This window comes from Hemicordylus capensis, chromosome 4 (assembly GCF_027244095.1).
Source record: "Hemicordylus capensis ecotype Gifberg chromosome 4, rHemCap1.1.pri, whole genome shotgun sequence".
Lineage (NCBI taxonomy): Eukaryota > Metazoa > Chordata > Lepidosauria > Squamata > Cordylidae > Hemicordylus > Hemicordylus capensis.
In genome coordinates, this window is record NC_069660.1 from 103456425 (window position 1) to 103475852 (window position 19428).

At 42.3% G+C, this 19428-nt stretch overlaps 1 protein-coding gene across 6 annotated transcripts in view; it reads left to right on the top strand.

Moving 5' to 3' along the window:
- UBE2U (ubiquitin conjugating enzyme E2 U) overlaps nucleotides 1–19428 on the top strand; it is a 47844-nt gene that overhangs the window by 22586 nt on the left and 5830 nt on the right. For 4 of the 6 annotated variants that reach the window (XR_008307105.1, XM_053249851.1, XM_053249848.1 and 1 more), the window contains exons 9-11: nucleotides 2543–2624; nucleotides 13178–13275; nucleotides 17413–17472. Coding sequence is in view for 5 of the 6 variants with exons in the window: in XM_053249851.1 (XP_053105826.1) it covers nucleotides 2543–2624; nucleotides 13178–13275; nucleotides 17413–17472 (240 nt within the window). In the remaining variant the exon portion in view is untranslated. Of the gene's footprint in view, nucleotides 1–2542; nucleotides 2625–13177; nucleotides 13276–16992; nucleotides 17495–19428 lie in introns of those variants that run through there. The other 2 variants (XM_053249849.1, XM_053249850.1) reach the window with 2 other exon arrangements.

The window sequence follows — 19428 nt, forward strand, 5'->3', positions numbered from 1 at the left end:
CCGTGAACAACACCTTTAAAAGGAAATACAACAGGCCCTTTTACCTGCTCACTGCCACCCCATGCAGCTTCCTGTGGAATGGTGCTCCCAACAGCCCATGCACGGCACCAGCATGCACATGGCCTCCGCATTACTGAGCATTAGTGCTGGGGTTTTCAAACTTGGGTTGCCAGATGTTGGACTACAACTCCCACAGTTGTAGAATCCCCAGAGAATTTTAGTGTCCCTTTAGGGGGCTTGTGTAGTTGTTCTGCCTGTAGAATTTAGCAAGCTGTCTGAAGTGTTCTGTCTGCAAAAGGCCTTGTCAAGTCTAGTCCTAACATGGCCCTCGTGTGATAAGTTAATTACCTCAGTGTTTTTAATGAAATAGGTATAATTAAAGTGGCCCACTCCATTTAAGTCAATGGGAACTTCTTATTACAGAAGTCAAGAGCAGTTTTTCTGTCAGTATTTTGACAGTTGAGGATAGGCAGCAAGGACAGTGCCAAATGAGGTAATTCTGGAGAAGTGTGAGGGGGTCACTCTCTGCTCAGATAAGAGAGTGGGAGGGGGAAGAAAAGGATCCTGCCATCCTGGGCAAACTTGCTCAAAAGTAAGCTCCAAACTACTTCTTCCTACTTTGCTCTAACTACCCATCTGGCTTTCCCAAACTGCCTGTTCCATGTCTCCCTCTCCCACCCGTCACTGAGAGTTCACCTTCCATCATTAAAGAGACCTTGCACCTACAATGGAATCCAATGGCTGGTTCCCCCTGATGATGACAGACAACTGGCAAAATAAGTCAGCATTCCAGCTTCATTATCAAAACAGTCATGTTCTGCAGCACTGGCTTCCCGCAGGGAAACCATAATAGCAATGATGATGATGATGATGATGATAAATTAATAAAAAATAATTAATAGCACTTCTCCAAGACAAGTCTGTCAGAGTACACCTGACATGTATTTTCTCCCAAATTTGCAAGAAATTTGTGCTACAATGTTTTCAAGATTGGGGGGAAAGGACCAAAGTGTTGATTTTCAGCACCTTTTAACTTGCTATAGCTGTTGTTGTTGTTGTTGTTGTTGTTTACATTTAATATCCCGCTCTTCCTCCAAGGAGCCCAGAGCGGTGTACTACATACTTAAGTTCCTCACAACAACCCTGTGAAGTAGGTTAGGCTGAGAGAAAAGTGACTGGCCCAGAGTCACCCAGCAAGTATCATGGCTGAAAGGGGATTTGAACTTGGGTCCCCCTGGTCCTAGTCCAGCACTCGAACCACTACACCACGCTGGCTCTCTGTGGCAGTTCTAAATTCAAATCTCCTTGAATTCTGGGAGATTTGTACACCTCATCAAGTAGATCACACACGCCAACCTCCAGGTTATTAGCTCAACAGTTGTCATATTTATAAGCAATATAATCTTGAGATTTATAATGGTGGAACCTTTTTTTGCTATCTGCCTTAACTAAAGGAGTACTTACAAGCCCTTTTAATGAGTAGGATTGTGAAACAGAGTTAAAAACAAAAACAAAAACCCGAATAGCATAAAGAAGCTCATTCAGCCCTGTTTGGTCAGAAATCAGTTGTATCTATGAGATTATGAGGATATTCTCACAATCAGCAAAAAGCGGGCTAAGGGAGCCTAGCCCGCTTTTTGCTGATTGCCTGATGCCATGGGAGCCGCACACCTCCCAGCAGCAAACCCTCCTAATTCCCCCTCCCCTGAGCCGAGGTTAGCAGAGCGAGCGCTCGGCTAACCTGGGTTTTGTGGTTGTGTATTGCCGTGCTGCGGCTCCGCACCGTGGCAACACATGAGGAGACCCCTGGCCGGGATGCTGCAAGCAGCCTCCCCAGCTCGGGGGTCTCTCCAGCATGCCCTGCGCACCGGGCCCTGTGGCCCCCCAACCCCCGCAGCTCCCACTGGCTCCGTAACAGAGCCGGCAGTCGTGTGGGCAGCCGATTTGGCAGCCCAGAGCTGCAGCAGTGCTTGTCTGCGAGGATGCCATGGGAGCCGCATGGCTCAGCCCGCTCTCCCCACAAACCTCATTTTGGCAAGTCTCACCCATCGTGAGACTCACCTCAATGAACAGTTCTTCTAATTTGCTGCTAAAATGTCACAATAAGGAAACGTTTTCTGCAAAGAAAGCAAATTTGAGGGAAATTCACACATAAAAATATTCTAATGGCATCAGTGTTAGTGAAAAACCTGACTTCTTTTTTTTTTTGGCAGCCTATCTATAAATAAGTGGAAAGTACAAGAAGCCAAGGTAAAAGGGTAGAGTAACGTGCTCTGGCCCTAAGATAATGCAAGTAGCTTCATAAAGTTCAGCTTACAGTTTTAATGAAATTCTTGGAGCTCATTACTTTGCAGCTGAGTACTATATGCTTTTGTACATTCCATAACGGTGCCTACGAGTTTAACACTGCTCACTGAAGTCTTTCTTTTCATTTTCTTCAACTGTTTTATTGAAAATACAAACCGTGCACAGACTTGTTTTTCTGATACTTCATATTTTTATTGAACATAATCATATAAATTATTTGCAATTGTCATTATAGTGTTTGAAGACCCAAACTTCATAGGAAATCATTATGACTGGACGGCAGCAAATGTGGTCAAAGGAGAATGGGATATTAATATGTAGGTATCTTACATAAATTCAAAATATACATGCTTAGGACCAGTGGCTCAACAAATACAATAGCAAATTAAGGCGTTGGACCTCATTAATCGCAGGTCCAGCACTCAAGGTTTCGCAAATCCGTAGTCAGGTAATTAGTACCCGACCTCAGTATACACTGTTTAACCTCAGGGAAACTTGGGTTAAATCCGTGGTTCAGAGGCAGCCCGAAATGACTGTGAAGGTCATTTTTTGCTGCCATCTTGTGCATCGGAGCCATTTTGCAGCTTTTTAAAAAAAGTCCAAAAATGGTGATTTTTCACCACCACAAATACCGAGGTTTTCCTGTATAGTGAGTGATAGAAGTACTTTTAAAGGGCAAAATGTCAGCATGAGAGTGTCAGCAGTAGATATAAATGTATGGGTTGAATCCAAAGTACTTCAAGGGAACAGCACTAGCTCTTCTTTCCTGCTCCATCCTCCATCTGCACACACCAGCATTCCTTGAAAAGCTAATGCTAAAGGTTAGGTAATCCTCAGGAATGGTGTGTGATATGGGTGGAGGTCTACTGGTGAAGGGGGACATTGACAGATATCATTCCCTGCCCCTTGTGCAAGCAGACGTGTCATTCCATTTGCACAAACTACTCTCCTTCAGGACTAATCCAGGGTCTTTATTAACCTCCAAGATCAAATCACACAGAATTCTGTAGCTGTAATGCTACATAGCAAAGTCTCTATTTGAAAAGAATGCAACTTGCACAGAATCATTTTTATTTTTAGGCTTTGTCTGTTTTGTGACATTTGTTTGTTTGTTTGTTTGTTTCTATCTTTACTGCCCAAAACTTGCATCTCTAGACGGTTTACAATTAAAAGGAGATTACAATTATGCTGGTAACCTCCAGGCTTGACTACTGTAATGTGCTCTGCATGGGGCTGCCTTTGTACATAGTCTGGAAGCTACAACAACAACAAATATTTATATACCATTTTCAACAAAAGTTTCCAAAGCGGTTTACAAAAAGAAATAGCAAATAAATAAGATGGTTCCCTGTCCCTGAAGGGCACACAATCTAAAAAGAAACATAAGATAGACACCAGCAACAGTCACTGGAGGTACTGTGCTGTTGGTGGAATTTTGCTCATGGATTCAACACACAGATCTTGCCCCCAGACATTCTGATATTCTAGATTAGGGCTACTCAACTTTGGTCCTCCAGCAATTTTTGGACTACAGCTCCCAGCATCCCCAGCCACATGGGCCAATAGTCAGGGATGATGGGAGTTGTTGGCCAACTTCTGCAAGAGGGCCAAAATTGAGTAGCTCTGTTCTAGATTAAATAATCCAGAATGGTATACATTAGTTCTTGCAGGGCTTCAGTAACAATAAGGTCAGAGGGTCAGCTGTCTGGAACCCCATTTTTGGTGAGGTATAAAGCGACAGAGAAAAATGGAAAAGAAGCTACAAAATGGCAAATTGAGCCAAATAGATCCAGACACTGTTCATTACCTGGATCCCAAAATCAGTTCATGATTGCAAATCATTGCTTATGCTTCAGTCAGAGAAGCTAATATCAAGTGAAGTCAGCTCCCCATGGATATAAAAGGATTATCTTCCTTGGAGGCCTTCAGGTGAGCCTTAAAGACCCATAAAAACAGCCCTGCTGGATCAGGCCCAAGGCCCATCCAGTCCAGAATCCTATTCCACACAGTGGTCCACCAGATACCTCTGAGAAACCCACAGGCAAGAGGTGAGGGCATGCTCTCTCTCCTGCTATTGGTCCCCTGCAACTGGTATTCAGTGGTATTTTTGCCTCTGAGGCTGGAGGTGGCCAGAATGCAACAGCCAGATTGGTCTCTGGGACAACACGAAGGGACCACATAACACTGGTTTTAAAAGAATTGCATTGGCTGCCGATATGTTTCTGGGTGTACAAAAACTGGTTATTAACTATAAAGCCCTTAACAGCTTGGGCCCAGGCTATTTAAGAGAGCACCTCCTTTGCCATGAACCCTGCTGCCTGTTACGATCTTCTGGAGAGGTCCAGTTATGGTTGTCACCAGCCCATTTGGTGGCGACCCAGGACCGGACTTTGTCTGTGGCTGTCCCAGGGCTTTGGAATATGCTCCCTGCTGAAATAAGAGCATCTCCTTCTCTGTTTGTTTTCAGGAAGACCCTCAAGACTCTCCTGTTTTTGCAGGCTTTTAATTAGAATTAATTTTAATAATTTTAACAATTTTTTTTAAAAAAACTGTTTTATGCTGTTTTTATGGTGTCATTTATTTTAATCTGTTCTGACTTGTAAATACTTTAAATTTTGTACACCACCTAGAGATACATATATTAGGTGGTATAAAAATATGATTAAATAAATAAATAAAAATAATTTAAACATTTTAAATCAATTAAACAATTAAAATAATTTAAAATACTTAACATTAAAATCAGTTAAAACCCAACATTAAAAGTATTAAAATTATAAATCTAATTAAATCCCTGGGTGAATAGATATGTCTTCAGTGCATATTAAAAAGTTGCCAGAGACAGGGAGGCTCTTATTTCAACGGGGAGTCTTTTCACCTTGGCCATTAAGAGCCAAGTTGTACCAAGGATGCTCAATTTGGAACACATCTGAGCATTATGAGCTAGACCAGGGATTCTCAACGTTGGGTCTCCAGATGTTATTGGACTTCAACTCCCATAATCCCCAATCAAAGGCCACTGGGGCTGGGGATTATGGGAGTTGAAGTCCAATAACATCTGGGGACCTAACATTGAGAATCCCTGAGCTAGGCAATTGTGCATTCTGAACCAGGTAATTTCAAGTTTTGGTGCCATCACTAGTATGAAGTAGGCCACACAACTCAGATCAGGTGTCATTTCCCTGAGAAGTTCTTTTCTGTCCTGGAATATAAAATGATATTCTACACATGCACAGTTAGTGAGTCTTTAACTGGTGTGTTTTTAGAGGTTAAAAGGTGTGTTTTAAGATGCTTTTTAAAAACACTGAGGGAGGGAGCATGGCGAAGCTTTTCAGGGAGGAGAAACCTGGGGGGTGGGGGCTCTGATTTATGGGGCAGGGCAGCTGAAAAGTGAATTGGGACAAATCTCTGTTGTTTCTTTCTTGCAAATGTGTGGATGCTGTCCTCCCATCCAGATGTGTTTGGTTTCAGGAGGGGATTGAATTTCCAAGTGGCTCTTTCCCATGGCTAGTGCTGGAAACTACAATTCCCGGGGGCATATGATCAAACTTAACAGCCCACTTGCAGTAACATTTCAAGGCTTTACAGAACAATAGAAAGCAAGCAATCCATTTCTGAGAATTGATACCTGTTTTTTAGGAGAAATATAAAAATATTTGGAAATATTTACAGAAAGAGCGGTATGTACTTAATTAATAAATACATCTTAGAGTCCATTCAGGACACACACCTCTTTCTATTTGTCCCAGACCTGCCAGCAAACATTTCAGTGATTACAATTGCAAGCAGTATCCTGGGAAAACAATTGTGTGTTATACGAGAAGTGTGCAGTCCATGAGGGACTATGAAACTGAAGAGCAGCCATGCTTAGCTCTCTGGCTCTCATAGGAACATAGGAAGCTGCCATATACTGAGTCAGACCATTGGTCCATCTAGCTCAGAATTGTCTACACAGACTGGCAGTGGCTTCTTCAGGGTTGCAGGCAAGAGTCTCTCTCAGCCCTATCTTGGAGAAGCCAGGGAGGGAACTTGGAACCTTCTGCATGCAAGCATGCAGATGCTCTTCCCAGAGCAGCCTCATCCCTTTAGGGGAATATGTTACAGTGCTCACATGTAGTTTCCCATTCAACTAGGGTGGAGCCTACTTAGCAAAGGGGACCATTCATGTTTCCTGCCCCAAGACCAGCTCTCCTCCCACAGACCATCTCTCTTGCCATGACAGGCAGGGGTTATTTTTGTGGGGTTGGCATCTTTGGGCCCCAGTTTAGTGTCCCTTTAGTTCACTTTGTCTATTAAAAAGGGCTTGCGGTGGACTGTACAGCAAATTTACATGTGGTCCACTGCTGTTTTGTGGCCTTCAAAAAACAGAGTGCCAGAAAATGAAAATCTGCCTCACCTTGGCCTTCTCCTTTACAAGACATCATAAAGGATCTGCTTCTCCCCCAACTCCAGCTGTAGCTTCCATTGGTTCCCTGTCCCATAATGAAATAGGACAGGATTTCATGTCTTTTACTACCCACAAAGTACAGATTTGTTTGGCACATGCTCAGGATGCAGTACTCAACCAGTGAGATGGTTAAGAATTCATAGTTTGTCAGAATACTCATTGAGAGAGGATGAAACACCATAAACTATGTGTCTATGTTTATAACTCTGTTTATTTTGTCCAGCCTCAAAGCACAGGGCTGTTTAATCCTGTCAAAGAATGAGCTGCCTTCTCAGTCGTTTGATATATGTGATTGTCCCCAATATTTTAATCAGATCCCTAGCCGGTACCTCTCTTATCCCAACTTTTTCAGTACTGCTTATAGTGTAGAGGGGGACTCGTCCTGGGTCTGTGTGGGGTGCTTTCTTCATTCTGACCATGCCCAGCCTTCAGCCTGATTTAGTTATTTTTCTGGGGACAGAGGAGTATGTGTGTATGCCTCCATACCTCTGACCCAAGAGCAAATAGTCAGTCTGATTATAATGTCTAAAGGTTATGCCATGTAGATTATAGCCATATGGAATAGTCTTGACTATTGAATAGTTGTATTCAATTCATTTTGGAAACATACTACAAGAGATTGCAGCTAATTATTTCACGTATATGTTTATATGTGTGGCAAAGAAAGGCACTTTACCTGATAGCTTTGCCACAAGCTTATGGAAACCTGGGCAGCCCTAAAAAGATCTAATTTAGGGTTCAAATGGAAGGAAAGCAAACCATGCACTAAATGAGTTTATTTTTCTTTCTGAAGCGACTCCTAGAATATAAGGTTAATTTTTCTTTGACACAACTTCCTTGTTTTATTTCCCTTAACAGAAGTTTGTTGTTTTATACTTGATAATTACTTCATTATGTAGCACCACAGCATCCTACATGACCCCAAAAAACACTAAAAACACACACCCTAGGAACATCGTTTTTGACCCATATGTCCGTTGTGTTTTGTGTTGTGTTGTGTTGTTTGCTATAGCATGAGTATGTTGGAGCTGTTTAAAAAAGCAGTAGTTGCTGTGGATCAGAACAGCTTTTTCATGTTAATTTCATAGAAGAATGAAAGGAAATTATCTTAATTTTCTCTCTCTCTCATTTGAACTCATCTATGTGAAGTAGCCGCCTCTCACTGCCATCTGGTGGCAAGAGACAAACACTTTCAAAACAGTCCCCTTTAAAACCTGTTGCTTGGTTTGGGTGACAGGGACCTGATTCCCACAACCTCTGTGTGTCAGAATGAGAGCTCAAGCAATCCAGTCGTTTTACATGTGGTGGAATGCTTGTCTGAGAGCTTCACCAAGAGCATCACACACGTCTTGAACCAAGTGCTGGAAAGTAGCAACTCAGAATGGACTTGCACATAAGCTGAGCTCAGGATGAAGCGCTCATTTCTAACGGCAGGGGGTTAGATCCTAACAGCACTCCATGAACAGAGTGAACTTCTATTCATAGAGCACTAAGTTAGGATTCTCCCCTCTTTATTGAACATGCTGCCAATATCCTGGCTAAGGAAGCATGAGTGCTATGTGAGAAGCACCAAGGCTGATGGTGGGTTGGACAAATGCAGCACTGGTGCATGCGTGGTGGGGTGTGAGTGAATTTTGATGACATTCCTTTCCTCTACAAGCATCCTGTGCCACCCAAAACTATATCCCCGAGGTTGCACAGCCCTTAGAGACATGTTTTCAAGTGGCACAGGGAGAAAGCGGAGGCCATCAAAATTCTGCCTCCCCCACATGTGAATTCCCATGTTTGTGCTACTCTGGAACGCAGCAGCAGCAGCACCAGCACCTCATGTCGTTGTTCTCATGTAGCACTCATGCTTTGTTAGGATGTCAGTCGCTGATTTTATGTAATATACCATGTATATATACATAATGTACTGTACATATCATGTATCTATATACTGATTACTGCCTAACAAATGTATGTAATTGAATAATATTACAAGTAATATTTTTAAAAATCACCATGAGTAAAACCATTGGCCGTCCAGAACCCACAGTTCAAATGCAGACATGGAACCTTCCCAAAGACAAGTTTTATACACACACACACACACACACACACACACGTAGTTTCTCTTTTAACCTGTAGCTTCACTTCAGAAGAAAAGAGCAATCTGCCAGGCATAATTTCAGTTCAACTGCACACTGAATATAATTTTATCATGAAGATTAAAGCTGAATTCATAAAACATTTAAAAATAGATTGCAAGGCTATTTCCTTTTATGTAGCATTTGTTTCTGCAAACTGTTGTGGGAACAGCAAAGCACTTATTTTGTGGGCACCACTTTAAACTTCCCCTGTAGCAGTTTGAACCATGTAAAGAACCAATTGTCTGTAGGCCCTAATCACACAATGAGTTGAGCATTACCACTGTGGACTTTCCATAATTACGGCAGGGGATGGGGAGGCTTCAGCTCTGAAAAGCTGGAGACAGATAACTGCCTCTTAAGACAATTACAATCACAGTGAGGGATGTTTTCAGTTAGCAACCACATGTTAAGTGGCTATCTCTTTTCTCACACTGATGATGCTTCAAAAATTACTTAAGGAAATTCCTGTTACTGAACCAGTATCTGTTGATGAGTGTTTGTAAGGTTTTGATTTTTACAGAGTTCTTTTACACTCTGCCTCATAAAGGAACCTTGTCTGAGGAGAAAAGGTTTAATGCAGTCATCAACACCTTTCCCATAAAAGCTACAATATATTTTGCTTTGAATCTCATCCGTGTACTAACTCTGGAATACCAGCAATTGCCATGTTTTTGATATCATGTAGGTGCAGCAATTGATACTGTATCTCCCATCCTGAGCACTGTTGGCAGGGTTAGAAGAACCCCTTATCCATAGGATTTTCCATAAGCAGGCGTCAAGTCTATAAAAACACTTCCTTGATCCTATCTCTTTTTCATATACTATTCTTATCAAGACATGCTGGGGTAAGACTATAAGACTCCTTTGCCTGGACATTATAGATACCAGTGTCTGGAGCAGAGGACAGGTTTTATCACCTGTTTATCATAGGTTTTCTCTCACCTATGTTCACTGACCTGGCTGGCTTAGTCTTCACTGATAGGGACTGTATGGGATTTGTGTGGTGTGTGTGGGAATGTGTCTCTGCAGACATGTCTCTATGAGACATATGTGAGACACACTGTGATATATAGGCCCTTCTTCTCCCCACTTGTTATCATTTCAATGGCAATGTTTAGTGGTTTTATAAAATTGCATCTCCTACTCAATTTTTAAAAAATAGTGTAAACAAAACATCTTTAAAGAAAACTTTAATAATGAGTGAAGATAAACATACTGGAGTTTCAACAAAGTAATCTGCCTGACTTTAAACCTTTTTTCTTTTTTCCATTTTCTTATTTTAGGAAACCTTTACATACAATGGAATTGACCTTGGTTTATAGTTAATGTGGCTATAGTTATAGTTAAACTATCCATGCAATATGGCAGTAGCACATAACAAATATAAAGGTGCAAATAAAGACAGATACAAATTATTAATTTGTATTTAAAAGGGAGTTTCCAGTAACAGTGCGAGGACAGAGGTGACTTCATCAGTTTTATGTTCAGAGAATTGTTCTCTAAATAGCTAGTGTGTTTTAAAGACCCCCTTCACTTCTTTGTAGAAATCTAAACCATTTATGCCCTCTTGTGGCTGAAAGGATAATGCATTTTAACCAGATTAAATTTATGTCTAATTTAAGCTTTATTTTTGTTGTGATTGGAGGGAGGAGGCCTAAATTAAGGACTTACACAGACAATTTTTTTTTAAGGATATCAAGGCAGGTTTGGAACTCTTGCATTGCCTTTATCTCAAGTTATGCCTTGTTGGGAGGCGGAACTTGGGTTTTGGCAGAATTAAAACTGCAAAACATGATAGCCAAACCAGATTTTCTCCCACTTGTACAACTTTAGCCAAACTACATAAACCTTTGTGTGTAAATGTTTGCAACTGTCACGGGTATCTGTTTCACAATTTGGTGAAATCACTAATGACCCAAGTCTCAATTCTCCCCTCACCAATGATTATACAGTACTTGAAATTTTTTTGGGGGGGGGTTAATGGGGGAGATTTGTAAAGATGGAAAATGCTTATCAAAAAAGTGCTTATGTGACCTATTTAAAAGCAAAAAGGTTCTAGGTTAACCCCTTCCTTCTGAAGCATTGAGCCCTTTCTCACAATCAAGTAAGAGGGCTTGAGGGCAGGCAGCTGGAAAGACAGCAGAACCTCACCTTGCCCACAGACTATCCATATGGAGATGCTGGGCATGCAGATTGTGCACCCAGATGTCCCGTGGCTGCCATGGGCAATGCAGAGGTGTGGGGGTCAGGATGCGCCATCCCAGCCCCCAGAAATCCCACAGTGCACCAAGCAAGTGTGCGGTGCATTATGGAGATCCACCCAGCAACGGGTGGATGCTCCTCAGAGTTTCAGTGCAGCTGAAAGCAGCCTGCGCTGACACATATGCAGTTAAACAGAGTTAGGGGAGCACTTGCTCCCTTACCTCATTTAACACCTGGGCTTTTTAGCTGGGTTTGCCACTGAGACACCACCAGGAGCCACGCAGCTCCCGGCAGTTCCCACAGGCAGCCAAGCCCGGACTTAGCTGTCCTAGACCAGTCTTAGCTGCTCATGAGAACAGCCTTATTATCTTGCAGATATTTGAGCCCTTTGGGGTTTTTTTGAAAAAATTCTTCCTTCCTTTGAAAAAACATTCCCCTCTCCAGTGTTATAGCCACCTAACCAACACATTTTTCTCTAATTAAAGAGGGTGAGCAAGCTTTCTGAATGGGGTGGCCTAAACATTTATTATTGGTTTAAGTTACAATTTTATACCGAGGGCTGGAAATTCAAGACTGAAGAAATTCAAAGAGTGTTTCAGGGTTCCTTTTAAGGAAAAACTGAAATTTGAAGAATATTTCTAGGTTTTACCCAAGGAGAAATTTTGAATAACTTTTTGCAGATAGTTTCTACACAATACTAACATTCATTCACCTTGGGAGCAAACTTCATTGAACCCAGAGAAACTTACATCTGAGTGAACATGCACAGGATTACTCTATGCAATTGCTTTCAGCATGACACTATTGGCAACCACAGGAATCCACCCCTGAAATCAAGTTGGTAGGCAAAGGTTAATATGAATTGAAAGATTCTTCTTATTTGCTCCTTAGGGCCAAACTACATCTGGCATGGGTATCTCTTGACATTTTTTTTCAAAGCTTAAGAGTAACAACAGGAGGGGCTAAACTGGACCAGGACCCAGAATAGGGACACGTTTTGCTCTGCCAAACTTAAAATGGGTTTATGGTATGTTGTCAGAATATATGCAACACTCAGATATGCATCTTAACAACATGGATTATTGGATTCTGAGGGCACATTATATGAACTGCATTTCAAAATAACTACCTAGAGCTATTAGATGAGGTGGTATTAAAATTATGATGAATAATAAAATATTTTGCTTGGTGTGTGTGTTTTAAGTACCAAATTTTCATGACTAATTTTTCCCCCTTACATTTTGCATCATGTTACTGATACAATAAAAATCAACCTACTTGTCTTCTGAGATCTCTGATCTTGCGAGATGAGAGCCTGTAAAGTGTAAGCCACACTGCACATTATGTTGGAGCTCCATGATTGGATTTCCCAAGATCTCCTTCTTGTAAAAGCAGCCCTGAGTGGTGTGATTTAGATCAGAGCAGGGCAGTTAAATCATTTCCCTGACTTGTCATGCTCCAAATCCCCACACCAAAGCTATTAGCTGCAGAAGGGGAAACTCCTTGGCACAAGTTGCCTGTGTATTTAACCCTCTGAAGCTAAAAGCAGTTTTGGGTAGTGGGCAACTTGGATCAGGAGTCTGGTGCAAGGGAAAAGGGTTTGATCCCCCTTCCCCTTAGTCTTGATCCAAATCAGGACCCCCACAGCAGCTTTTACAAGAAGTAACTGATCATGGAGCTCTGGCCTAGTGTATTGTTTGGCCTCATTCTGGTCTATAAAAAGTCTGAACTTTATGCGTAGGAATTCAGGTCATCCTGCTGACTGTTTTTGCTCCTTCAATGAGTCTTTCATCAGGTCTAACAGTTAAGCATCTGCTTTGTTTTACTGAATAGTGACCAAAGGGCTCAATACTTTGTAGAAAAAAAGGTCCCCATTGCTTCATTCTTGCACGTTGAAGCATTTTTTAAAAGAATGAATTTCTTATCTTGTTGGTTGGCATGATCATCCTAAAGATATTTTCTTGCAGATGACCAAGTGAAATCTGTGACACTTCTATGGTTTTTCTTTTGTAAGTATGCCCATGTTTCTGGTTGTGGCAAAAATGCTGCTCAATCATGTTCATTTAATCTGTGTTGTTTTTCATTTCAGACATCGACTTCTTATTAATCAATTTATTGAAAAACAGAAGAGACTAAAATTGTTAGAAGGTCGGGAAAGCAGTCTTCATAAACGAAGCACAACTCCAGGTAAAATAGTAGCATTTATGAGCCTACATTTTTTGTTTGTAATAAATACGTACTTGTTTGTTATGCATGATGGTCACATCTTCCCTCAAGGTTGCTCCCCATTCCTCTCATGACTGTATATCTTTTGTGGCAAACTTTCATTTTCCTAGCACTCCCAAGTGCCACATCTTATGTCTGGAAATAATATCATTCTTCATTATGCCTCTACCATTTTAAATTTCCTGCAAATATTCATCAGGGTGTGTGTGTGTAATCAGAAAAGCTAATATCACACCCACCAGCCTGACATTTTGCAAGACTGTTCAGAGGCGCTCTTACCACCGGACCTTGGGGCCCCAGTCTGTGGCCTCGAAGGTCCAGGGGGACCTCCCAAAGCCGGGGGGGCTCCTGCCACCACCCCATCTCACCCCCACCCCACTGCTGCCCTGCAGCGCAGTCATGGGCTTGTGACACTCTATTCTAACTGCACCAGAGCGCCTCATGGTTCTCAAGGGCCGCTGAGCCGAAGGCTCAGGCCCAGCAGCCATTCCGGCTCTGCCTGCCGCTACCATGGGGTTGAAGGAGGCCTGCTCAGCTCATCCCACGCACCCCTACCATGCATATGGCAGCTACAATTAGTGAAGTTTTCAGCATTGCAGGGCGGCGGCAGCATGCTTCTGGGGAGACCCTCAAAAAATGCAGGTTCCCTTAAAAAATTTTTTTCAAAAAATGCGGGGGGGGGGGGGGAGGCTCCGAAGCACTTCAGGTCCGGGCACCTGAGACTGTTCTCTGCCCTCTCTGTCATTATCTTGATATTGAAAAGTAATTCCTGGCTCGATTGCATAAAGCAGGTCTATTCAACTGCAGCCTTCCAGGTGTTTTTGGACTACAGCTCCTAGCATCTCCAGCCACAGCAGCCAATAGTCAGGGATGATGGGAGTTGTAGGCCAACATCTACAGGAGAGCTGAAGCTGAGTAGCTCTGGAGTAAAGACTAAGAAGAGAGTCTTTACTGAGAGGCTGGTGCACTGCACCCTTGTAGAAAAGCCCTGTAATAAATGCCAGCAACTAAGATATAGCATTCAATTCTCATTTGTAGCAGGCCATGCAAACACTACTGTGAGACCTTTTGGTGAGTATTTAAACATAAGCCCCATGGGTTTACTTCTGTTCCCTGTTGACTGAAATAATAATATTGGAATAAGAAGAGCAGTCTGCCAAGATAACAGTTGTATTACAATATGCCTCTGTCCATTGTTAATTTATCTCTCTTTAAAAAAAAAAAAAAAACTTTCTCTGTTTCTGAAGCTGCACATTTAGACAACAGGAATAATGAACTTTTCCTGAAGTCTGCCTCAACTCTTGCTATTACTGCAGTGTAACCCATTTATATAACCCAGTACTGATGTAACCCAATTGATATTATTAAAAATGTTGTAATGGGCATAATGCCCTTCCTTCCTTGTGGAGCAGTGATCTTCAGACTTGTTCAGCAGAGCCCTCTTATTTCACACCAAGCTGCCCCTGCACAGCCATGCATAGTGCCACTCATGTTCCTGTTAGGAATAGCCTGTGAATTTGGGGCCTAGCTTGGAGACTTTACAGGTGTGGCTTCATGCCAAGAGGACACAGAGCATGGCAAGAGCAATAAGAAGAGAGAATTGATTTGTCTAGCTGAAAATACTTCCAAAAATTTAATGATCCAACCCTAGCAAATGCTTATAAATATTTACCCCAAAGCCTCCAGAGAATTATGATGATGATGATTAATATAATGCTTAGAATACAGTTATTAGCATAATGCTTTTCAATCAAAACAAGTTCTCAAAGTGGTTTACATAGAAAAAGAATAATATGATTATATTACAGATCTGTAGACATAATTATTTTCCTAATGCTCAGCTTAAATAATTGCTGCTGCACTGCTTCAAGTCCTTCCTTATGTGAATGGCGGAGGTAAACGCAGTTTACCTTATACTGTATGAGTGACAGAGGTAAACCCTGCTTTGCTGGGGTCCTGGGACAAAGATCTACAGTGGTGCTCCACACACCCAGCCTCCCATGGTGCTTGTCCCCAGTTAAACCCCCACCCCACACACATACATAATGTTCTGTCCCCCAGCTTACCTAAAGAGGGAGGAAAAGGATGGATGGGTGGTGGCAACAGGTGGGTTCTCCCATCGTCTTACCTCAACCAATGGCGGGGGGGGGGCAGTGGCAGCAGTGCTTCCTATTCCTCACCCTACCACATGCCCCTCATTCACCACTAGAGAGAAGATGCCACCAAATTTCTCAATAGTGGTTCCTCCTTTAGTCCCCGCCTTGCTAAACAGGCCTTTCTCCTAAAGCTGACACTATCACAGGGGACTCTTGGAGGAAATCCGTTTGCTTGCTGTGGGGAGGGCAAAAGGAGGGGCACCACAGGTCTCTCACAGCTGCCTCTTCATCCACAAATGTGACTGTCCCCATAACTTCCATTTGAGTCCTGAGATTTCATCTGTGGACACTTGCTGGAGCCTAACTTAGCTGATCCCTAATGTCAATCCTGAGTAAACCTTTGTTCCCATGTGACTATATTTTCAACATATGAAAATGTGCCTCTCATAAATAATATCTCCTGTAGCAGAAACATGCCAATTTCTCTCTGTTTCAACTACATGGTAAGTATTATCATGTGTATTATCGAATATATTTTGCTTTTCTTTAAAAGCTGACTTGTAAAACATTTCATACACTTTCACTCAGATATAATTGTATAAAGCCAAATTTATGCCTGAAACAAGTGCACTTTCAAAATACTTATTAAGTATTAAACCAGCTACAATGTTTTACATTTTAAGTTATATTCCTGTTGACTAATTAAAATGACATGTTTACTGTGAGCTATTGACAAATAATATGTATATCATTTTAATTTGTTTGTGGGACAAATTAAATTGTGTATGAGACAAACATAAAAAGGTCAACATAATTTTCATATAACCATAATAGTCTAAATACATCTTGAATAAAATGATAAAATACCATTTTAGCAAATCTATTAAATATTAGCAATCTATTCAATACTACATATTGCATGTGTATTTAAATGTTTTCTATTAACAAACAAATATTTCAATAATCCATGCAAAAGTAAGCTATAGTTGTCCCTTGCTGCTGCCATGCTGCTGCTGCAGCAACCATTATCATTGCCTAGCTCACCTGCCTACTGCTTTCTGGCTGTTGCTGGCAGCCAGAAAGCACCAGCACTTGTCTACTTCGACCAGAAGCTGAAGTAGCTAGCTCACCCACTCATGGCTGGCTAGCTCACCCACTCATCCCCATCACTCTCTGGTTGCCATCTGATTAGCTTTATTCCCCAGTATGGAGAAACAGACAAGTATGGTGCTGCTGGGGAGACAGCAGCAACCAGGGAGTAGCGGGCAGGCAAGCGGAGTAATTGTTGCTGGAGCAGCAGTGGAGGGACTCCAGGGGGACAAAACTGCAAGCTGCTGCTACAGTGGCAATGAGTGGCAATGACCAGCAGGTAGGCAGAGCTTGCCTGGGAGGGGAGGCTAGTGGGAAAAGAGAGCATCAGTGCGCTCCAGCCAGGTGGACAGGCAACAGCTTGTTCCTTACTTCAGGTAAGGTTCTCCTTGAGATGGAATTACAAAAATAACTTAACAAAATTGCTATTTGTTTATTTATTTAGTTAGTTAGTTGTTGCTCATTTTCTTTTGCATGTTTCCTACCGTGGAAGTAGCTGGATCTCGGGCAACTTCTCAAACATTTAAAAAAGGTGATAAAAATCAAGAAGAAGAGGAGCCATGGGAGAAGGAAGTGGATGATCTAGTACACTGGTCTTCAAATCTTGATCAAGCAGGATGGGATTAAATTGTAGCCATCAATGGAATCAAGCTTAAGCAAAATACGTATATACAGATGCAATTGAACCAAGTTTTCATGCATTGGTTGGGAGAGTCACTATGCAATTTATTGAGATGATTATCAGAAAGTTAGCACATTCTCAGACTGCCTAAATTACAGCCTCCAGTTCCCCTGCCATGTGAAAGGACACACATGCATATACTTTTGTTGATTCAGATAACGCTTGGTTGGCTTTATTTAAAGTGTTGTATAGAGAAGACCATGAATTAATTGTATACACTTTTCTCATCAGTTTATATCCTGGTTTGGAGTATGAGTCAGCTGTCAAGTTCCACAACCTTTAAATCCATAGGTAATAAAATCTGTAACACCTACTGAGGTAAATTTGTAATAATTCTATGCAGACCCCATGACTCCAAGACAAGATCCTAGATTCTGGATTTCAATTAAGCTGCTGGTTTTTCTTGACCTAAAGTCAGCTTCAGGTTATATCGATCTCAGATCATATCAATAATGAGTTAACTCATATTGTAACATAACATGATTGGATTATACTAAGTGCAGATCCTTATATGGAAGTGATCACAAATGAAGAAGATTATTATCTTAATATATCGGATAAACAATTCCACCTTTGCCATCTCTTTTTCTCTAGTGGATCTAGAGCGTAATCCATGTTTCTTCCACTGGAAACCATGTGTTCCACATTTTCTTGTCTGTTAGAGATCTATTAGCTATTCATGACTGCCATTTGTTAGCTGCTGGGTCATATCTCTTTCTACTCCCTGTCTGTCTCCTGTCTTCCTGTTTACCCTGTTTAATCCATTTCCCTCCAATTCCAATGTCTTTATATTTATAACACACCCATAAACGACACCATCAACCAGTCATACATACAAACCGATCATCAAAACGTCTCCCACACACAGTAAATATCAGCCTTCACAATTCCCATCTGCCAACCAGCCTACATGTGCAGAGGCATACCGTATGCACATGGCCTGGAGTTCTTTCTGGCATTTTTGCCCACATCCCCACCACATGACAGGCAAGAAGAAATTGCATGTCCTCAAACCTGAGGTGATTTGCTTCTGGCTGCTATGCTCACTGTTGTGCTCTTGATCTGATCCCATTCATTTCAGGGAAACATGCAAGTGGATTGTGCCTTAAGGCCGTCTGACATCACAGGGTAACTGGGTAACTGTAGGAGATGGGTGGGGTGGAGACATGCATCACACCATACAACATGCCATTGACAGTGCCAGGAATACATCATTTGTCACTAGTCAGCAAGAAAACTGCCAAGGGGAGATTCTTACCTCGGTTTTTAGAGATATGCATAGGCCACTTCTTCTCTACCCCTCTTTCCTAAAAGAGAGAGGGGCTGCTCTCACACACACCCTGGCCCAGGCTAGGAAGCCTAGCCTGGGTTAGGCTGTGCATGAGAACTGTTGGGATCGGGATCGATCCCGGTGCGGCAGTGCCATCTAGCCCAGTTTTTCAACCTGGATCTTAGCTGGGGTGAAAGGCTGAAGTGAGCCCTTAACTTGGGCTCCGTGATCGTATGTTCGCTGGGGCTGTGTTCAGCCCCAGCAGACACAGAAGGGCTCCTAGAGCACCCATCTCCCAGGAGAATTCCCCAATGCACTGTGCATGTCATGTGGTGCATTGTGGGACATCCAGAGGCTGGTATGTGTCGACCCAGCCTCTGGTGCGCCATAGTGCGCCACACAGGTCAGATCATCTGGGAGCCTGATCCACACTCCCAGCAACATTCCAGCTATCGTCTGGGTGGAAGGTGAGTTGGACCAGCCTTCCCTCCTGCCCGCCCACCCCCAGCCTGCTCATGTGAATGGCCCCAGAGAGTAACATATTTGTTTTTAAGCCTGGTTACTCACAAGCAGTTCAGGGAAACTGCTCTCCCTGTACACAGCTGAGATGTAGATGCTTCAGACCACGATAGAACATGCAGACACATTTGTTCAGTTATGCTATCCACACCCAAGTATCTGGGTGGTGGAAAGCTTCCCCAGTTATGTTTGCCTTCTTATGGGCAGCTAAACTTTGGCAGCACAGTCTGTCTCCATGTGTTTCTGCTGTGCCTAGTATGGGTGGGCTGTGATCTCAGCCAAGATTACCAGTCACTATTGCACTATAAATATTATTTTCAAAATATCCGCTTATTAAGCCCTCCAAACATCTCAGTTCAAGGCCTGTTTACTTGAGTGGCACTTCTGCTGCTATAACTGCCTTGAAGAGCAGACTGATAGTTACAAGTTTCAAAAGATTGTATTATCACAGCTTCTCA